Source organism: Argiope bruennichi, chromosome 3 (genome assembly GCF_947563725.1).
Source record: "Argiope bruennichi chromosome 3, qqArgBrue1.1, whole genome shotgun sequence".
In the NCBI taxonomy this organism is placed as follows: Eukaryota; Metazoa; Arthropoda; class Arachnida; order Araneae; family Araneidae; genus Argiope; species Argiope bruennichi.
This window is the reverse complement of record NC_079153.1, coordinates 94,975,062-94,993,324: the sequence shown is the minus strand read 5'-3', so window position 1 is coordinate 94,993,324 and position 18,263 is coordinate 94,975,062. Positions and strand designations below refer to the sequence as shown.

The 18,263-nt window shown below is 27.3% G+C and overlaps 2 protein-coding genes across 2 annotated transcripts in view; both read left to right on the top strand.

The window, feature by feature from the left end:
• Nucleotides 1–8,761, top strand: part of LOC129963533 (zinc finger protein 236-like) — a 39,153-nt gene extending 30,392 nt beyond the window's left edge. The window contains exons 9-12 of the mRNA XM_056077972.1: nt 2,066–2,409; nt 3,514–3,641; nt 5,134–5,404; nt 7,544–8,761. Coding sequence (XP_055933947.1) covers nt 2,066–2,409; nt 3,514–3,641; nt 5,134–5,404; nt 7,544–8,526 — 1,726 coding nt within the window. The 3' untranslated portion in view covers nt 8,527–8,761. The remainder of the gene's footprint in view (nt 1–2,065; nt 2,410–3,513; nt 3,642–5,133; nt 5,405–7,543) is intronic.
• A 4,878-nt stretch (nt 8,762–13,639) lies between these two features.
• LOC129963771 (glucose-fructose oxidoreductase domain-containing protein 1-like) lies at nt 13,640–15,201 on the top strand. The gene has a single exon (XM_056078319.1). It carries the CDS (start codon nt 13,669–13,671, stop codon nt 14,950–14,952), a length of 1,284 nt encoding a protein of 427 aa, XP_055934294.1. The 5' UTR covers nt 13,640–13,668; the 3' UTR covers nt 14,953–15,201.
• Nucleotides 15,202–18,263: the final 3,062 nt, after the last annotated feature.

Sequence of the window (18,263 nt, the reverse complement as noted above, 5' to 3'; positions counted from 1 at the left end):
TTTAGAAATATAAAATGCCATTTTATCATTTCTTCTAATTTCAATAATTTGATGTCAAATTATTTTAAAATAATTTGAATTTATTTGGATATAATATGAAATTATTATGTCAGGAGGTGGTAAATTTTTAAAACTTAATGGAAATTGCAAATGGAAAACACGTTGGAATTGAAAAAAAAAAAAAAAGAATATTTGTGAGATTTTTAATATACAGAAATATAAATTACAAAACTTTCATACTGAAAAGAATTATTTATAATTATTTTTTATGGTTAATAAAGATTTTAAAAATTTAAGATAAGAAAAGGTGGGGGCAGATGAAATTACTATATACATGTATAAAATTATATTACATTTGAACAAACAGCATGTGAGTAATTAATTTTCAAAAATATTTATCTAAGATGACTATTAAGTATGGTGCATATTTAAGTCTATGATCATAAATTTGGATCCAAGATACATTAAAATGTAATTATCATTTGAAAATGATTTTGCTACAGGACCTATAATGTAAATGTTGATATTTCTAAATTACCTGATTACATAAATTTTTCTTGTGGTATCTTAAAACAGTTTATTTATCAAGTTGTAATTAAGATTTTCTTATCATGACTGTATTATTTAATTTTTTCAGATAATAGCAGAAGTGCAAAAAAAACGGAAATTATGAAATTGTTATTATTTCAACAATTTTGTTTTGCGTTATTTTAAATATTTCCAAATAATAAATTGATCAAAATTCTTGTGTCATTTGTAAAATAATTTTAATTGCTACACTTTAAATATCCATATTTTCTATATTTTTATTGCATTTGTGAAGGGAAGAGTTACATTTTAAACATCTGTAGTATTTTGTTTAAAGTATTTTTTAAATTAAAATGCTTTAATTAATTAATATCAAATAAGCAAATGAAACTAATTTTTAAACAAATTATTCATCCTACTAAATGTTTGATCATGAATGTTTTATTTTTAAAAACGAGTTAATTAGTTATTTAGAAATGTTATCTTAACCTGGCATTCATAATCACTCCTTGCCATGCTAGTTGAAAGGTGGCATTCCATGCTATTCCATTTGCATTGCCTTCCATTTAGGCTTGTTTCTCCAGGTCACTCCATGCCTATCTCCTTGGTAAATGCCTTGGAAGATTCAATTCCTGTTCCATGAACCTCAAACCTCCCATCTGCAATCAGAGAATGGCTGTTTCAAATGGCTGACTGGAAAGGGATTGTTAAAAATTAGCATGGGTTCCAATCTGAGCTGAGTTTGGAAAGACTGGGCCCATTCAATAGTAATATCAGTTAGCTCCCCCTTCCTCCAGAATTCAATAAGGATCCCCCCTCTCCTTTTTTAATCACAAATTTGGAGGGGTGGGGGGGGGAAACCACAGATTTGAAGAAGAAAAATAATGCTGGCAAAAAATTTCTTTTGACTTTTTTATTTTAATAATTTTTTAATAAAACTTTAGAAACAATGTTTTATGTTAAATGTAATCTATCTGAACAGGATTTTTTTTCTGTTAATTATGCAAAAATAAATTTAAAAGATCTAGAAGATCAATCCCAAAATCAAGCTATATATATATATATATAAAAGATTGCATGTATTAATTTCTCGCAAACAGAACTATTAATCATTAGAACAATTTGAAAAATATTCTCAAAAATTTGAACTCAAAGCAGACAGAAATAGCAATCTTAAATTCTTTACATTTTGAGCCTCTTATAAAGATCTTCAAGGTCATTTTCTATATCCTATTTAGCTACATAAATGTACTAAGCATAAACTTCACGTTGACACACAGTCCCTTGTTGGACCCTGATTAAAAATAACCAATCCAATTGGTTAAAGGCTTGCTTTGTCTCCACTCCATATCAATTATGACCAGTTTTCTACATTGACAATCAATTTGGAAGTTCTACCATTCCACTGGCGTGGCATAAAGTGATGTGAATATTATTTATAATTCTTATATAATATTCTGAAATTTAAAGTTTTGTAAGAGTGAAATCATCTAATGTTTGAAAAATTTTGCTAAATGTTCTACATTTTATCATCTAGATGCATGCAGTGTGATAAGGTTTTCAAGAAATCGAGTCACCTAAATCAGCATATTCTTACTCATACTGGAGAAAAACCATTTCGTTGTGAGGAATGTGGTCAAATGTTCACTCAAGCAAAGTCTCTTACTCAACATAAAAATGAAAAGCATTCAAAGGAAAAGATGTTTAAATGTGATGTTTGCACTGCAACATTTACAGCAAAAAGAGGACTTGTGCGTCACATGGCCATCCACGATGTCAATCAACCTTTTCATTGTGCTTATTGTAGTGATAAATTTGCTACGAAAGAAATTTATAAACATCACTTAAAAATAGAGCATACAAATGTTCTCCAACAAGAAGGTAACTTTTCTCTTTTTATGTTTGAAGTTTTTAGTCCAATAGTTAACTGAAATCCCATTTAATTAAATGCTAAGCAGGCTGATGGTGATTTCTTATAAAAATATTATCTGAAAAAAATCATTTTTATAAATCTTAGATTTAAAAATTTTTTTATCTGTTTGATGAAACCATTATTCATTTTTCTACACTTATTTTCACAATTTTAATAATTTTTAAATTTATTTTTACATGCAATTTGTAGCAATGTTTTTATGGCTGTAAGTATGGTATTTCAGAGTGTGCTTTTATCAATTTTAAAATTGAATAAAAAATTTGTTTGGAGATTAATTCCAAAGTAGGAATTTTTTTTCATCTTTTTAATGCATGTGCTTTAATTTATCTTTTATGCATACTTTATATAACTATTAAAAAGTTTTTAAAAATTGTTAAATGTATTTGATATTAAAAGGACCAAAGGCCTTGCATTTATCTAATATGTGATATAAGACCTATAAATCAGAATAATATCTAAAGCACTTATATCAATTTTTTATACTGATAATGATTGATTTTTTTAGCATAACATGTGATCTTTTGATAATATGTGCCTTTAGCAGAAGCGATTAATTCTTATATTACAGTATAATAAAAAATTTAGACAATTTTGTATTATATTTAATATTATTTGCTGACTACATTAATAAAAATTTTCTGGTGTTGCCAATAATTTTTGATAAACAATTAAATATTAATTATTCTAACATATTGGAAAAAAAAGCGATTATTGTAAAAATTGAATATAATCTAATATTTTGCTTTAATGTGTTTTATGATAGTATTTGGATTTGCATGACTTGTAATTTGTGATTTTTCTAAATATTTTTAATCCACGTTACAAGATGATCTTAAATATTTTCATGATAATTGTAATTTAATAATCATAGTTCAGCTAATTTTTGTTACATTATTATTTAAATACTTATTTTAAAATTTGATGACTGTTCCTTAAAAAATTATGTCAATAATCTTCAATTATTTTATGGTTTAATTAATAACATTTCAAGCATTATGATTGTTCTATTCACAAATAAGTTGTTTCAAACAAAAAATATTTATGAATTGCAGAAACTGGGATTGATATTCGAAATGATGATACAATTATTCAAATTCCTGATGAAAGTGTTGTTGATACTTTGAATGTGTCCGAGCTGACAGATGCCATGCTGCTACAAAGTGTAACTGAGAAAGAAAAAGTTAGCATAGCAATTTTTTTTTTTTTTTTTTTTTTGCTTAAATTATTATAATGAAATTGTAATATATAATATTGTATTGTATAATATTTTATGCTGAAATCAAAATATTGCATTCAGAATATTTCATTTAAAAATATTACCACATTTGATTTAATACATAATACTCTATTTTATCTGTATTGTTACTCTCAAAATATGCAAAAAAAAAAAAAAGTTATTTTTTATATGATGTGCAATCATAAAATTTAAAATGTATATCAACATGAATGTATTTTTTTACATTAAGGTCTGCCATAACACTTTGTCCAACATATTTAGAGAAGTCTATGAATTGAGAAATAATGATTTGGGGAAGTGTGATATTTTTCTTAGTCAAAATGATCAGGTTCAGATTAACCCCTCAATAAGCACCTTCACTATGCAAATATCAATATCTCATTTTGGCTATTTTCTTAGTTTTTATGGATTTTAATTAAATCTCTTTGTAAATAATTATAATCTCTTTGTAAATATTTAATTGAAGCTCACTATTCTGAGAATTGATTCCAGAATATCAATTAAAAAATAAAAATAATGAAATCGAAACTTTACTTTAAAAGTATTATTATACTTAGCAATTTTAATACTAATAAAAATATTGGATATGCTCTAAATTATAACATTATTCAATTTTTAAATTATAAAGCAATATAATATATATTGCAAAAAGGAATTCATAGGAATTTTGTTAGAATAATATTTTTAAATTCAAAAGAAACTCGAATTTAAGTTAAATGAGTTTTTATACACAGATCTTGTAGATGAAATAAATGTACAAAATTCATTTATCCTCAAAATAACATAAAAAATAATTCTATATATGAGGTTTCCCAAAGATGTGAGGCTTCTAAAGAATTGCTTATTTGATTACCTTGGCATAAAAGAGATCCATTCATACTTGTGGTAAATGTATTAATTAGATGTTATATCAGGGTTCCCACTGCTATTGAAGAAAAGAATTTGACATTTTTAAGAAAATTAAGGACCATAAAAATACAAATTCAAAATTTTATTCAAATGTTTTGAATATTAGCTATAAAAGGTGTTGTTATTTTCTTACTTATTACTTCTAGAGACTTAAGTGAAGTGCACTAAAACCACTTATAATGCTTATCTTGTAATTAATAGGTCAAAAACATACAGTTCAAACTAGGTTTTGAGTTCAAGGGTTCATACCATTAGCCATTGCATAGCTACTATCAGATCCACATTTTGAGGGTGTTAGCTTCACAAATGCATTCACATTCTAGTTAGGCCTAAATTCATTAAAAAAATTTTGATCCCATAAAAATTTCCAATTAATTATTGTGACCACTTACATTGGTTTTTTCAAATGATTGAAAGCAACTTAATATGTGGTTCAAATTTGAAGCTAGGTTCTATGTTACATGAATGATTTTTTCTTTGCTTTTTTTTTTTTCTTTTCCTAATTCAGCTTTTCAACTTGTTACAGGACAAAAGTGAATTTTTACCAAGGCATGCACACCTATGCCCACAATGTTCTAAAAGCTTTAAAAAACCGAGTGATCTTGTTCGGCATATGAGAATCCACACTGGCGAGAAGCCTTTTAAATGTGAAAGCTGTGGCAAAGCTTTTACAGTCAAATCCACTCTGGACAGTCACATGAAAACACATACAGGAGAGAAAAACTTTTCATGTCATGTTTGCAATTCATTATTTGCAACAAAAGGGAGTTTGAAAGTACACATTCGATTGCATACAGGTAACTTTAATTCCTGTCATTTCTCATGTATTTTATATGATTATTTGTAACTTAATGCTGTAATGAGTTAAATAATGTTCAAATTAAAGTAAAGCATATTTGAGCCACCTCAAACTATCTGAAATCATACGATTAAATTGAATGGTCAAGACAATAGCACAGCAAGAGGTAGTTGAGTCCTAATAGCCATCACCGTCATGGCACAACCCTTTTTTGTAGAAGATATGTCCTGTCACTACTAGAGGTGACTCAATCCCACACTGTTAGAACACTCCTATTTTTCAAAGTATCCCATCTATAGAATCAAATTTTTAAAAAAAATAATTAATTGAAATAATACTTTCAGAATAATATACAAAGAAACATATTTTTAAAAAAATATTTCTGATGAACAAGAATAGATAGAGACATATAATATATGAAGTTGTATAGTGGGGAGTTGAGGCTTTTATTTCTTTGCATTCAACATGAGACCCATTTGTTATGTGACTAACATCCAAATGGAAATTAATTTCTTGCCAGATATAAAGTTACTGGTCAATTTTTGCAGTTCTTGAATAATAGAAAGTACAGATTTTAAGCACATTCCATATCATTCATTGGTTTGTGACATTCCAAGCTTTCTGATTCTTATGCAATGTTCTAAACCAGTACGGATGGACTCAACATTTTCATCTGGAATGCAAGGATGATCAGAACTTTAACTTTATACACATACATAATCATTTTCTATTAATTTTTTTGTACCAACTATAAATCTGTTTATTATGAACTCTTGTTTGTTGAACTTACAACAAAATGCACATCACAATACAACAACTTTGTTTACTAATGAACACAAATCGATATTTCCCGATGCATCTCCATTTTCTCGTAAATAAACAACAGTGCAAGATTTTAAGAATCCAGTAATTAAATAAAATAAAGTCTGATGTATCATATGTGTCTCTATTTATTGTCTTTCATTAGAAATAAATATTTTAAATCAACTTCTTCTTTTCAAATAATTCTACATTTAAGATAACTGTGAGAATGATATGTAGTATACTAAAATAATAAATATGAGAATAATATATTTTACAGATAAAGAAACTTTCTTTCTTTAATGATTAAAACTATTGATTATTAGTAAAAAATAGTAAATTAATATTTATTTTGAAAAAATTAAACCTATTTATTTATTTATTACAAATGCTCAAAAGATTGGCTATGAAGCCATTAGATCTCTAGCCTTCCAATATTTCTGAACTTAAAGAAAGAATGAAAGTTGTAGCAGATTTAGTGTTAACCAGGGTGCACCGCATGGAGGCCTGCTACATTGCACCCAAAATTAAACCTATAAAATGATAGATTTCTTCTTTATCACAATAAATGAATACAAAATAGCATAATCTCATTATTTAGCAAAATGATCAGTTAAAGGACATTGCATTTGATTTGTTGTCATCATTGCTTTGAAGCTATGTACTTCTTAGTTTGAAACCTTTTACAATAAAATAAAGTCGTTTTTTTTCCCACCTCTAACAATTTATTTTATTTCTACTTTCACAATGAGCTAATTGTATGCCTTATATGGGAATTGAAATATAGCAACATCATGCCTTTCAAAAACTGTGAATAATATAATTTATCATGCATTGCGAAAAAAAAATGCTTTTGAATGATGTATTAAACATAGGAATATTTATAAAATGTCCAAAATCGATTTTTTTTTCTGATTATTACTTTTGTCATTAGTTCTATTTATAATATTATATATTTATAAAAATTATTGCTTCATTGAAAAAAATGCTGCTGCTAATAAAATTTGACCTCATTTTGATTTTTATTTGACTGTCAATTGTGCAAATTTAATAATATAGAATCAGCCATTAGAATAGCAAGGTGTATTATTCAATTTTAAAAGCTTACTTTCTTATCTTAAAAGAAAATTCTAAATATTAAAAAAACTAATGTAAAATTAATTTTGAATAATTTTATTATTAAATTTTTCAATTCTTTTTGAAATATATCTTTAAATTATTTGTAAATGTTTGTCATTTTGTAAATCAAACCTTTCAAACTATTATTTTCACATAATATATATTTTTCACATAATATATCTTTTATTGACACTAAATTGCTTTGTTTTTCCATTAGGTGTTAGACCTTTCAAATGCCCACATTGTGACCTTTCATTTAGAACATCTGGCCATCGCAAAAGTCATATGGCTTCCCATTTCAAAGAGAGTTCTCGCAAGAAAAAGAATCGCCCAGTAGAAACGCAGTCTTTTGAAGTTCCGAAAGATCCTGTCCAAGAAGTCGAATCTATGCCTGTTGTTTCTCTTTCCGAAGAAGTAGTGAACATGGTTCCACCATCTATACAGCTTTCAAATGGCAGTCAAGCCAATATTCAATTACAGCCTTCTACTTTAATTAATCCTAATACACAATTAACTATTATGGATTCATCCTTAATGTCAAAATCTTTTCAACTCGATTCTACTTTACTTCAACAACTGCAACAACATTTTAATTTTAATATTACTATTAGTCCATCTCTTGCTGATCAGCTTAATGGTAAAACAGTTGTGGATACTAATCAGACTACTCAAATTCTAAATGTTGATGCTAATGCACCTGCTAATACAGGAACGTTTACCATTAATCCAAATATGATTATCCACCAACTTGGTTTTACTCTTAATCCACAACAACAAACAGAACTTCAGCCTTCAGAAAATGTTACTTTGATCATACCAGAAACTGGACTGACAAAAAACAGTGGTGATGAAGTGTTCCATAATCCGGGTTTGTTTGATTCTCAGGTTTTAACATTAGATGGTACTGTACCAAGAAACTCGGATTTGTTAGATGTTAGTAAGACATCGGCTCAGGAAATTCTGATCGATACATCGAGTGTTGTCAGCTTTGCAGATATTAACTCTAGTCTAAATCAAGTGACCTGTGAGCTGGTTCATGAATGTGATGTTTGTAACAAAGTATTTAAAACTGCTGCTTCACTAGAAAAACATTCAAAAGTCCACAAGGAAAAATCAAAAGCTATCTATCATTGTGAGACATGCAATAAAGACTTTAAGAAAAAGAATCAATTTACAAAGCATCTTCAAAGTCATCAGTAGATTGTCGTATGTTGCTTTTTGTAAATTGAAGCCTTGTACATAGCCTTATTTTGCCTTGATCTTTCTGTGAATCCAGTACATGGATGCACTGGCTCAAAAGTGTCTTTATTTTTATATAAAATATTATCTTTGTATATATATTTGAAATTTGACTTCAGAGTGTATATGATTATTTATGCACACATAAACATATATAAGTATTTATTTAATTGGATATTAAAATTTATTTACTTTTTGTGTAAGATAATTTAATTTTCCATTTTCTATTACAAATTAATTTTTCCCTGTAATGATATTTACTATTCGTCTCTGTATTCTAAAACTAACACTTTTCGACGAATCTACCTCGCTAAAGAGTGAGATGCAAAAGGATGAGCACATTTTCGGAGTTCTTCGACCTTGATTTCGGTTCTAATGGATATTTCTTCGTTCAGTTTTTGTCCCTCATGTATGTGAGTGTTATGTCGCATCTTACCGTACTATTTTATTTAAACACAAAAGTGCTGATATGGCCACTTTAAGTGGCAAAAATATTTTCAGGAGTGGCCAGTAATTATATATATAATATCATTAAATGTATTTCCGAGATTATTACCAAATTTTAAAAACAGAGATCTTCCATTTATTCATCATAATTTAATGTCTACAACCCCTTAAAGCAAATAAAAATTGTTCAAAAGCATTTTATTATGAATTAGTACTTTTTCCATTAAAGATAAATTTTTAAATTTAAACTATACATAACTTAATGCTTAAACTTAATTTAAACCAGGAAATATCCTAATACTTAGAAAGCACATAAGTTTACCAATCTCCAAAGGTGTTTTTTTTTTTTTTTTTTTTTTTTTTTTTGCGAAGCTTCTTGAAAGGGCTTATTTTTTTGCAGCAATTTCTGACTATACACACTGTATGCTCTTGGCAACTGCTGTTTCTTCAGAATTATCGGTTTTGTAAATTTCATAGTAAGTAGATGAGGAAAAATATCTTTATCTATACTTTACATACTAAAAAAATATATATCCATACTTTACATACTAGAAAGTAAACGGGCCAGGGTGTATTAAACAATAACTAAAATTTTAATTTGATAAAGAAACAGTTTTTAAATTACTCCTGATTGAGTCTTTGCACTCATTAATTATCAGCTTCAGCCTATTTTTGTGAAGTGTATTGTATTAAAACATTAAAATACATAATTAATAATTTTTGAAAACCATTTATAATTTAAAACAATAATAACTCGAAGTGTAAAATGTATTTTTAGATTTTATCTCATAATTCTTCAAAACTTATAAACGTTCCTACAAATCAACTTTTTAAAATTAATCGTATTTGAGACAATAAAATTTTTATTAAAAACTATGAAGTATCTCAATAATTCATGAGTATATTATTTATTTTTAAATAAAATGGAAGATAAAATAAAGAAATTAATGGAAGAATTCAAACAAAGGAAAAAAAATTGAATATTTAAAAGATTTCTTGAAAAAATGAAAAGTCCATTTAAGTAGTTATTTATCTCTATCTTGTTTAAGTATTTTTAATTAATATAGGAAATTTTAATAAATTCAAAATTTCAGTGAATTATTTTTACACAATTTAAAAAAAAAATAATTAGCTACCATTACTGGAATTTGATTCATGAAATGATTCGTTGTTTGTATTCAGATTTCTAGAATTTAAAAAAAAAAAAAAAAAATCTTTCAAAACAAAATATTGTTGGATTGTTTTCTTAAACAAAAATATTTCATAATTTTTTTAAATTTTTTTTTTTAATTCTGAACAATTTAAGAAGCAGTTATCATTTATAAATGAACTGAATGTTGAATAACTGAAATAATTTCTGTCGAATTTTTTGCTGGGAAAAATATTTCAACTACACATTTTTGCTGAATTAATGTATAGTTTTCAAATTAAAAATTTTTTTCCTTGATATATTTAACTTCATAATTTTTAAATTTTAGGTCAGGTTCTTTTCATTTTTAGTTTAATCTTTTCTCTGTAGAATTTTTATTGTTTTTTCTATTAATAAGATAAAAATAATTAGAATAATAAAAATATGGAAGATATATTCAACTATAAGTTCAGGCTGTATGAAAAAAAAAAAATATGTTTTCATTTATCCCATATTTGCTTCAATTTTTTTTTTTTTTTTTTTTTTTTTTTTTCTGATTCAAAAGACTGCGAGCAAAGAAAAAATTATCTTTTTATAATTCGTAATTCTGTTTCCATAAAATCTCAAACAATATTCAAAATATCAAATAACATATTGTAAAAATATCGTACAATACCATGTTTAATCGGGAAGAATTTTGAGCCTTTTTTTAATGTTGCCCAAGCCCAGAGAAGACTTCACTGTCAAAGACAGACCCTGAAGAGGATTAATAGTAACAGTACACATTGATTCGAAGCAATGAAGAAGATGGTTTGATTAGTCAGTTCATTTTTCAAATTTCCATATATCTCAAACAGTGAGATAGAGGTTGGGAAGCAAATGAAATAAATGAAGGAATATGCAGACAAATATCACTGCATTTATCTTCCTATTTTAAGTAAATTATGACGAAAGGATGAGAAAAATCATATACCCTTGCTTCTATTTCACTTGTTTGATTATTGATGACATTTTCGGTGCCCTAACCCTCCAAAAAGCATATATAATTTCCTGGAGCACTATTACCTTGCGATTTCTATTAATATCAGAATGATTCAGTTGGCAGGTTCAACGTCAAGAAAGCAGACACACAGTGGCTCAAACCTTATTCTACACCTTACCCTACCTACACCTTACTTTTACTTGACAAATCTAACATCCATCATAAATAACACATTACCGAGAAGTGCAACCGTTTTTATTTTTACGCACAACAAATGGTTTAATTTAAAATTGAAATAAAGAACGATCAACGAAAAACCTATGAATTGAAAAGTTCCCAGAAGCATTTTAAATAAACACTAGCAGATTTTTTCCTCAAAAAATTGAGAATACAGAGGATATTCGCACAATTTTTAGACGATTTTGATGGAATGTATAGAAAAATTACTTTCATATTTTGCGTTTTTAATGTTTAATTTGATAGCCTTTGTTCTTAACTATCAAACTATATCGCAATTTCCATGATGTCAAGCCATGATCATTCTATCATAGCTTTTAGAGCGTTTCTGAATTATTGGAAAAGGGTGCCCTCAAGGAGAAACTAGTATGAATGTAAGGAAATTCGTATTAAAATAATTTTAAAAAGGAAATTCTTATCGTGAAGTAGCTGAAATTGTTGGTAGAAGCTACACTTGTGCCAAGAAAATTATTGTAAAATTTTAAAATAATGGATTGATTGAAAATAAATTTGAAAGAGGAAAGAAAGACATTCCGAATGATGTCGAAAAAAGGAAAATTTTGAAAGAAATCAAGATTAATCCTAAAGTAAGTGCAATCAAACTTGCTGAAGAAACTTCTCAAATTATAGGTTAAAGTGTAAGTGCTGAAACTGTACGAAATGTAATTAGACAAGCCGGATATAAAAGTCGAGTTGTTAGTCGAGTTCATCAGCTTTCAAAATAATAATAATAATAATAATAAAAGCTTTTGGAGTGTGCAAAAACTCATCAATTGAAGACAAATAACTTTTGTAAGAAAGTTATATTCGGTGATAAAAGTCAATTCAACATTTTTGGCAGTGACGGTCGTCGCACTATATGGAGAAAACCCAATACATCTTTGGATCAAAAAAAAAAAAAAAAAAAAAAAAAGGTCTTATAGTTAAACATGGTATTGACACTATCATGGTTTGGAGTTGTATGGCTTTATCCGAGGTCAGAAATTTAGTTTTTATAGATGGTATTATGAACCATATCATTTACTTGGACAAACTTCGTAACATTCTAAAGGAAAGTGTTAAATTTTGGGTTTAGACGAAAATTTCCTTTTTCAGCAGGGCAACGACCGAAACACACGGCACGTAATGTCAAAATGTTGCGTCTTTTTCATTGTAAACAAGTTACATACGCCACCACAGTCCCCTGATGTCAATGTCATCGAAAATCTGTGGGCCACGCTTGAAACAGCGGTCCAAAAACACAATATTAGAAACAAAACTCCTTCAAAACAAGTGTTGCAGGAAGAATGGGGTAAAATATCTTCAAATACTACCATACTAAAAAGTTGATCGAATCGATACCACGACGTTTAGAGGCCATTATAAAAGCCAAAGGACATGCAAATAAATATTGACACTTATTTTGTAAAAGAGATATTATTTAAATTTCATTGGTGTATTCTCAATTTTTTAAGGCAAAAATCTGCATATTTTTTATTTAAAATGCTTCTGAAACATTTTAACTTAGGAGTTTTTAGTTGATTGTTCTGTATTTTTACATTAAATTAAATCATTTGTTATGAGTAAAAAGAAAAACATGTTTGCACTTCTCGGTTATGTGTTATTTATAAGGAAAATCCGGATTTATCAAGTAAAAGTAAGGTGGGTGTACTCTCAATTGTTTGAGCCACTGTACATGGTGCTTCGAAATTTATATCGAATCTGTGATAACAAACCAAAATCAGATGCAGATTCGATAGATGCTTGTTTAATCATACACATTCGAGCTGTCGGTTTGAATTTGAATAAATTTAAAATGCTTATGTATTCAAATTAACTGAATAATTAAATAAGATATAATAGATTGAGCGAAAAAATATTTTTTGGGGAAAAATTTTTTTGACGAACGATTGCTGAGATAAATGAATGTCCACACTCGAAATATTTCATGCCTAAAGTAATAAAATTCAGTTTAAAATAAATAAATATAAGAAATTTCATTAAAAGTAAACACGTAATGTATTAATTATTTTTATTCTTTCGGGAAAACCCAAGCAATTTTGCATTAAAGAATAATAATCTCAACTTATAGTACGGCAATTAATTAAAGTGACGTCATTATTTACTTTTTTTTCTCCTTTTCATACTTTAAAAAACTTGCTTAATTTAAAAAGAAAGAATAAAATTTATCCTCTAAAAATCTGATATTATGATATATCATTTTTGTTTTATTTGAGAGGATTATTTATTTGAAAACTTATAATTATTATTTTTTTCTGTTCAGCGAATGATATTTTTTTTTCAAAATGGCGTTTGTTTTGTTTTGTTTATGTTATGTATCCAAAGATGTGAAGACTGTTGTTCATGGAATTTAAAATTTCTGAATGTGGTACTTAATTACGAACGCATTTCGAAACAAATAACAGATTTTATTAATATGTTACGCGGTGTTGGCGTTTTCGGCACTGGCAAAATAATTCGTGTTCTTGTACCATTTCTGCGCGCTAAAGAATTTAGAGTTGAAGCTATCTGGGGAAGAACTAAAGAAGCGGCTGAAAAAGTCGCTGCAGAATTAGATATACCATTTGCAACAGATAAAGTCGATGAGGTTCTGCTTCGGAAAGATGTGGATCTGGTATGCATTATATGTCCACCCCACCTACATTCTCAGATAGCTGTTAAAGCATTGGGAATAGGCAAGCATGTTGTATGTGACAGACCTGCTGGCTTGTGCCAGTCGGAGGTCTTGAAGATGGTCCATGCCGCACAATATTATCCTTCTCTTATATCTATACTTTTTCACACTTTGCGGTTTTTACCTGCTTTTGTACAGATGCAGAAGGTTGTTCGTGATGGTTATATTGGTGATTTAACTATCTGTGATGTTCAAGTGCAGTGTGGCAGTCTGCTTCATGATCGCTACGATTGGACTTGTGATGAACTTATGGGAGGGGGTCTTCTGACAAATGTAGGAAGCCATATAATTGATATAATTACATATACAACTGGGCGCCGTGCCTTGCGTGTTCATGGTATGGTAAGGACTTTCACCAAAACTTGCCATTTCAAGGGAATTAGGCAGATTACAAGTGATGACTTTTGCACATTTCAGATGGAACTAGAAGGTGGTGGATGTGCAACTGTCACTTTAAACGAACATCTGCCTGGCCAATTTAGCCAAGAAGTACTGCTTTGTGGAAGTGAAGGGCACGTCGTTGTGCGAGGGGGTGATCTTTATGGCCAAAAACTTACTGCAATGAAAGAAGAAGTCTTATATCTGGATATTGAAGACTTGAAGCAGTCATCTGTCATTTCTCACAATAGTACCTTGCCTTCAGCTGACAATAACATCAATGCTTTATTGCCAAAACCATATATGAAGGGATTAATGAAAATGATAGGAGCTTTGAGAGATGCATTTGCTTCTCAAGAAGATCTTCAAAGTTGGGTGAAAGAGCCAGTGGCTATGGCAGCAACATTCGAAGATGGTCAATATATTCAAGCGGTCATTGATGCAATTCGACTCTCGTCGAAAGGTAGAGAGTGGGTAAAAGTAGAACTATTGACTGAAGATCCAGATGCCCAACAACACTTGTTGTCCTCTATGCCTTAGTATGCTTGTAAAATTACTCTGCATTTGTATATATTACATTTCTTATCATAAATCGAAGGATTTAGAATTGTTATATAAAAAAATTTTTCATTAAAGTTTATTTCAAAGTCATCATAATTTTTATAACAGTCATTTAATAAGTTGAATTAGAAAATTTTAAATTACATATGATATTGAATATTTATTGAAAAAATTACTTAAATAATCTATTTTAGATTATATTAGTGATTTATATTATGAACAGTTATCATTTTCAGATATGTATCCATATATCTGATTAAAATTCTTTCACTAATCATTTCTCTTTTTTTTTCTTCTTTTCTTCTTCTGATTTCTTTGTTGCTAAATATAGAGAAACAATTTTTATTTATTATATTTACTTATCTATTATATGTTATGTGTATATTTATTATCAATGACCATTTAGATGTATATTTTTGTGAATTTATCATTTTTAAAAATAAGTTTATTTAACTTTTACAATTTATAGACATTGTAAATTAATCAAGATTCTATAAAGTTCCATTTTTAGTTTTCTGTTTTCCTTCTTATTTAAAATAGTTAATTTTATCTTTTACTTAAATGTGTTGTCTATAATTTTCAATGTACAAAAGTGGTTGTATAAGTTTACTGTAGTCTTATTTTTATTTTTGTTCTGAAAGTTTTGTGTTAATTATTTTTCTGCTATGTTTTGTAGTGAGATTTTTGCATTTCTAACTTGCTTTTTTATTGATATGTGATGCTTTTTTCCCCTTAGTTATAATAAAATTATCATGAGTTACTTCTATTTATATTGAAGAAAAAATATTTGTAATTTTAAATTACAAATATTGTGGGAATCAAACAGTTTGATTTTATAAGATATAAACTCCTGTGGAATACTTAACTTTGGTCTATTGATGTTGCAAATTGATAAACTTCAATTGCTGTACAACTCCCTAATTTTCCATATCACATTAATAGATCTTTGCTTAATTTAAGTTCATCTGTCTCGTGCATTTGATGATGCTGATTTTAGTTTTTAATTTTTTGTTGTTGAAAAGTTATGGTTCTGCTTTTGTGCAGCCTGTGCAATCTGCAAGTGTTCTTGAATTTTAAATTTTCTAGCCATCTATTTTTGAAAATCTGGCCAGGAATTAATGACACTTTACTGTATCAAGACTTAAGCCTGATGCAGGCATTGTCATTATAAAAAAATGTGTCTTAGCATGATAGAAAATGTAGGAGAAACAGTTTGTGGTATGAAGTATATTAATAGCAGTTGTGTATTCGACATGTCTCTTGTTCTGTTCCAATTTCTTTCTGATCTTTAAGGAAGTTGATGAGCTAAAATGTTGCTAATTTGTAATTCAGCTTGATTGGAGCTATGTTTAAACTATCCTATTGCTATCAATGTATTTGATGCCACTAATCACTTTTTTTTTTCAAAATTTTTTGCTAATCACTTATCTGACTTGTATAATTAAAAATATGCACATATAATTTAAAAAAAAACTTGAATTTAAAAATCAGAATCATGAGTTTATATTTGATTGGTGAGGCAGAAAATAGAAAATTTATATTGTATTGTAGACAATTTTTTTTTTCTGAACCACTCATTGTGAAATTTTACCAATTATTAAATTAATATCCAGTTTACTTAAAGTCTTGTGTATGAAAAAAAAATTAATTTAAAAAAAGTTTTTAGACTGGTAAAACTAAAGCATTGGAATATTAAAATTTGCCCTTTTAATTTTATATATATATTTACAAAGATTTATTCATTCTAATATATTCTTCTTTCTATTTAGAATTTTTTTTAATGAATTCTTTTTGAAAAAAAAAATATTGTAAATGTTTCATCCTTTCAAGAATTTTTTTTTTTAATTTTTTAAAATCATGAAGTATAATTCTATTATAGGATATTTGTTAAATATTTTAGTTATATATGTACATTAATAAAATGTAGTAAATTGAGTTTGAAAAAAATCAAAACTAAGTAAAGGATTCTAAGTATTATTCTGGTATTGCTCTTTTAAAAAATAACATTTGCTTTAAAATAGTGAGTTACACAGTTTCAATAAATTTTTTTTTTATTTTTATATAGCTTTCAGAAGTTTATGCGATTATCTTTGTAAAAGGATGCAATAACTTTTCACCTTGTTAGATTAGATCAAGGTGTCAAACTCATACATAACAAAATGTTTATTAAAATTTTGTTGCTTAATTTTTCAAATTTAATTGTGTATATTTATGACAAATCACAGTATTTGTCAGTAATTTATTAATAGTCATGCTACTTAAAAAATAATGAATATTAAAAAAATATGCATATATGTAATTAAAGATAATTAAAATCCAAACATATTCGGATTACAAATCAAAATTTTAGAAATTTAATATATCTAACTTTTATAAATATTTTCCACTCCGGTATGAAAAATTGCCACCTGAAATTATTTCCATTTTTGTATTAATTAGTAATTATATTCATTTATGAAAGGAAATAAGTCTTCTATCAAATCCAGAATGGCACTTTGGATCAGTTTGGAAATGAATTAATTGATTGCAAGATATTTCTTTGAAGTAGGAAAGATTGTAGCAGTGAAAAGGTATCAAATATCAGGAACTAACAATTGACTTTAGCATTGATCTTGTTCTTTTTCATGTTATGTTTTATACATATATTTATATTTTAATAAAGACTAAAGATTTTTATCTGCATAAGGTTAGATCTTGTTTATATGGCTCATGCTATCATTTGAGTATGGCATGATTGCATAAGATGATAAATCTTATTTCAACTTATGATACAAGTTTATTTAAAAAGGTTGAAATAAGAATTACAAAAGTTGTAAAAGCAAAGAGAAATAATTTTTACTTAATGCTTTGTGTGAGTAATCAATATAAGATATATTTTATTCCTTTATTACATCATCTGTTTTTAAGAAGTTTCATTTTCTGTTTGCAGATATTTTAAAATATTCTATTAAACTCCTACTGTTTACATCAATATAGTAGAACTCTTATTATTTAAACTTGAGTTTTCCAGATTACTTTGAAAGGGAAGAAAAATCTACTAATAGAATCTTTTCATATAAAAATAAACTTTCAAGCAGTCATAATTTAATATATTATACAGTAAAAATTATTTGTACCATTAAATTAATATATTTTTAGTAATTTGCTTTTTTTTTCTATGAAATACCCCCCCCCCCTTTTTTTTTGTCTATGATTCCAATTCTATCCAATTCTTCAGATAAGTTCTAATCCTAATTCCCAAGTAATTTCATTACTATTTTATATTAATTTTTTTTGTATAAAACAATTAT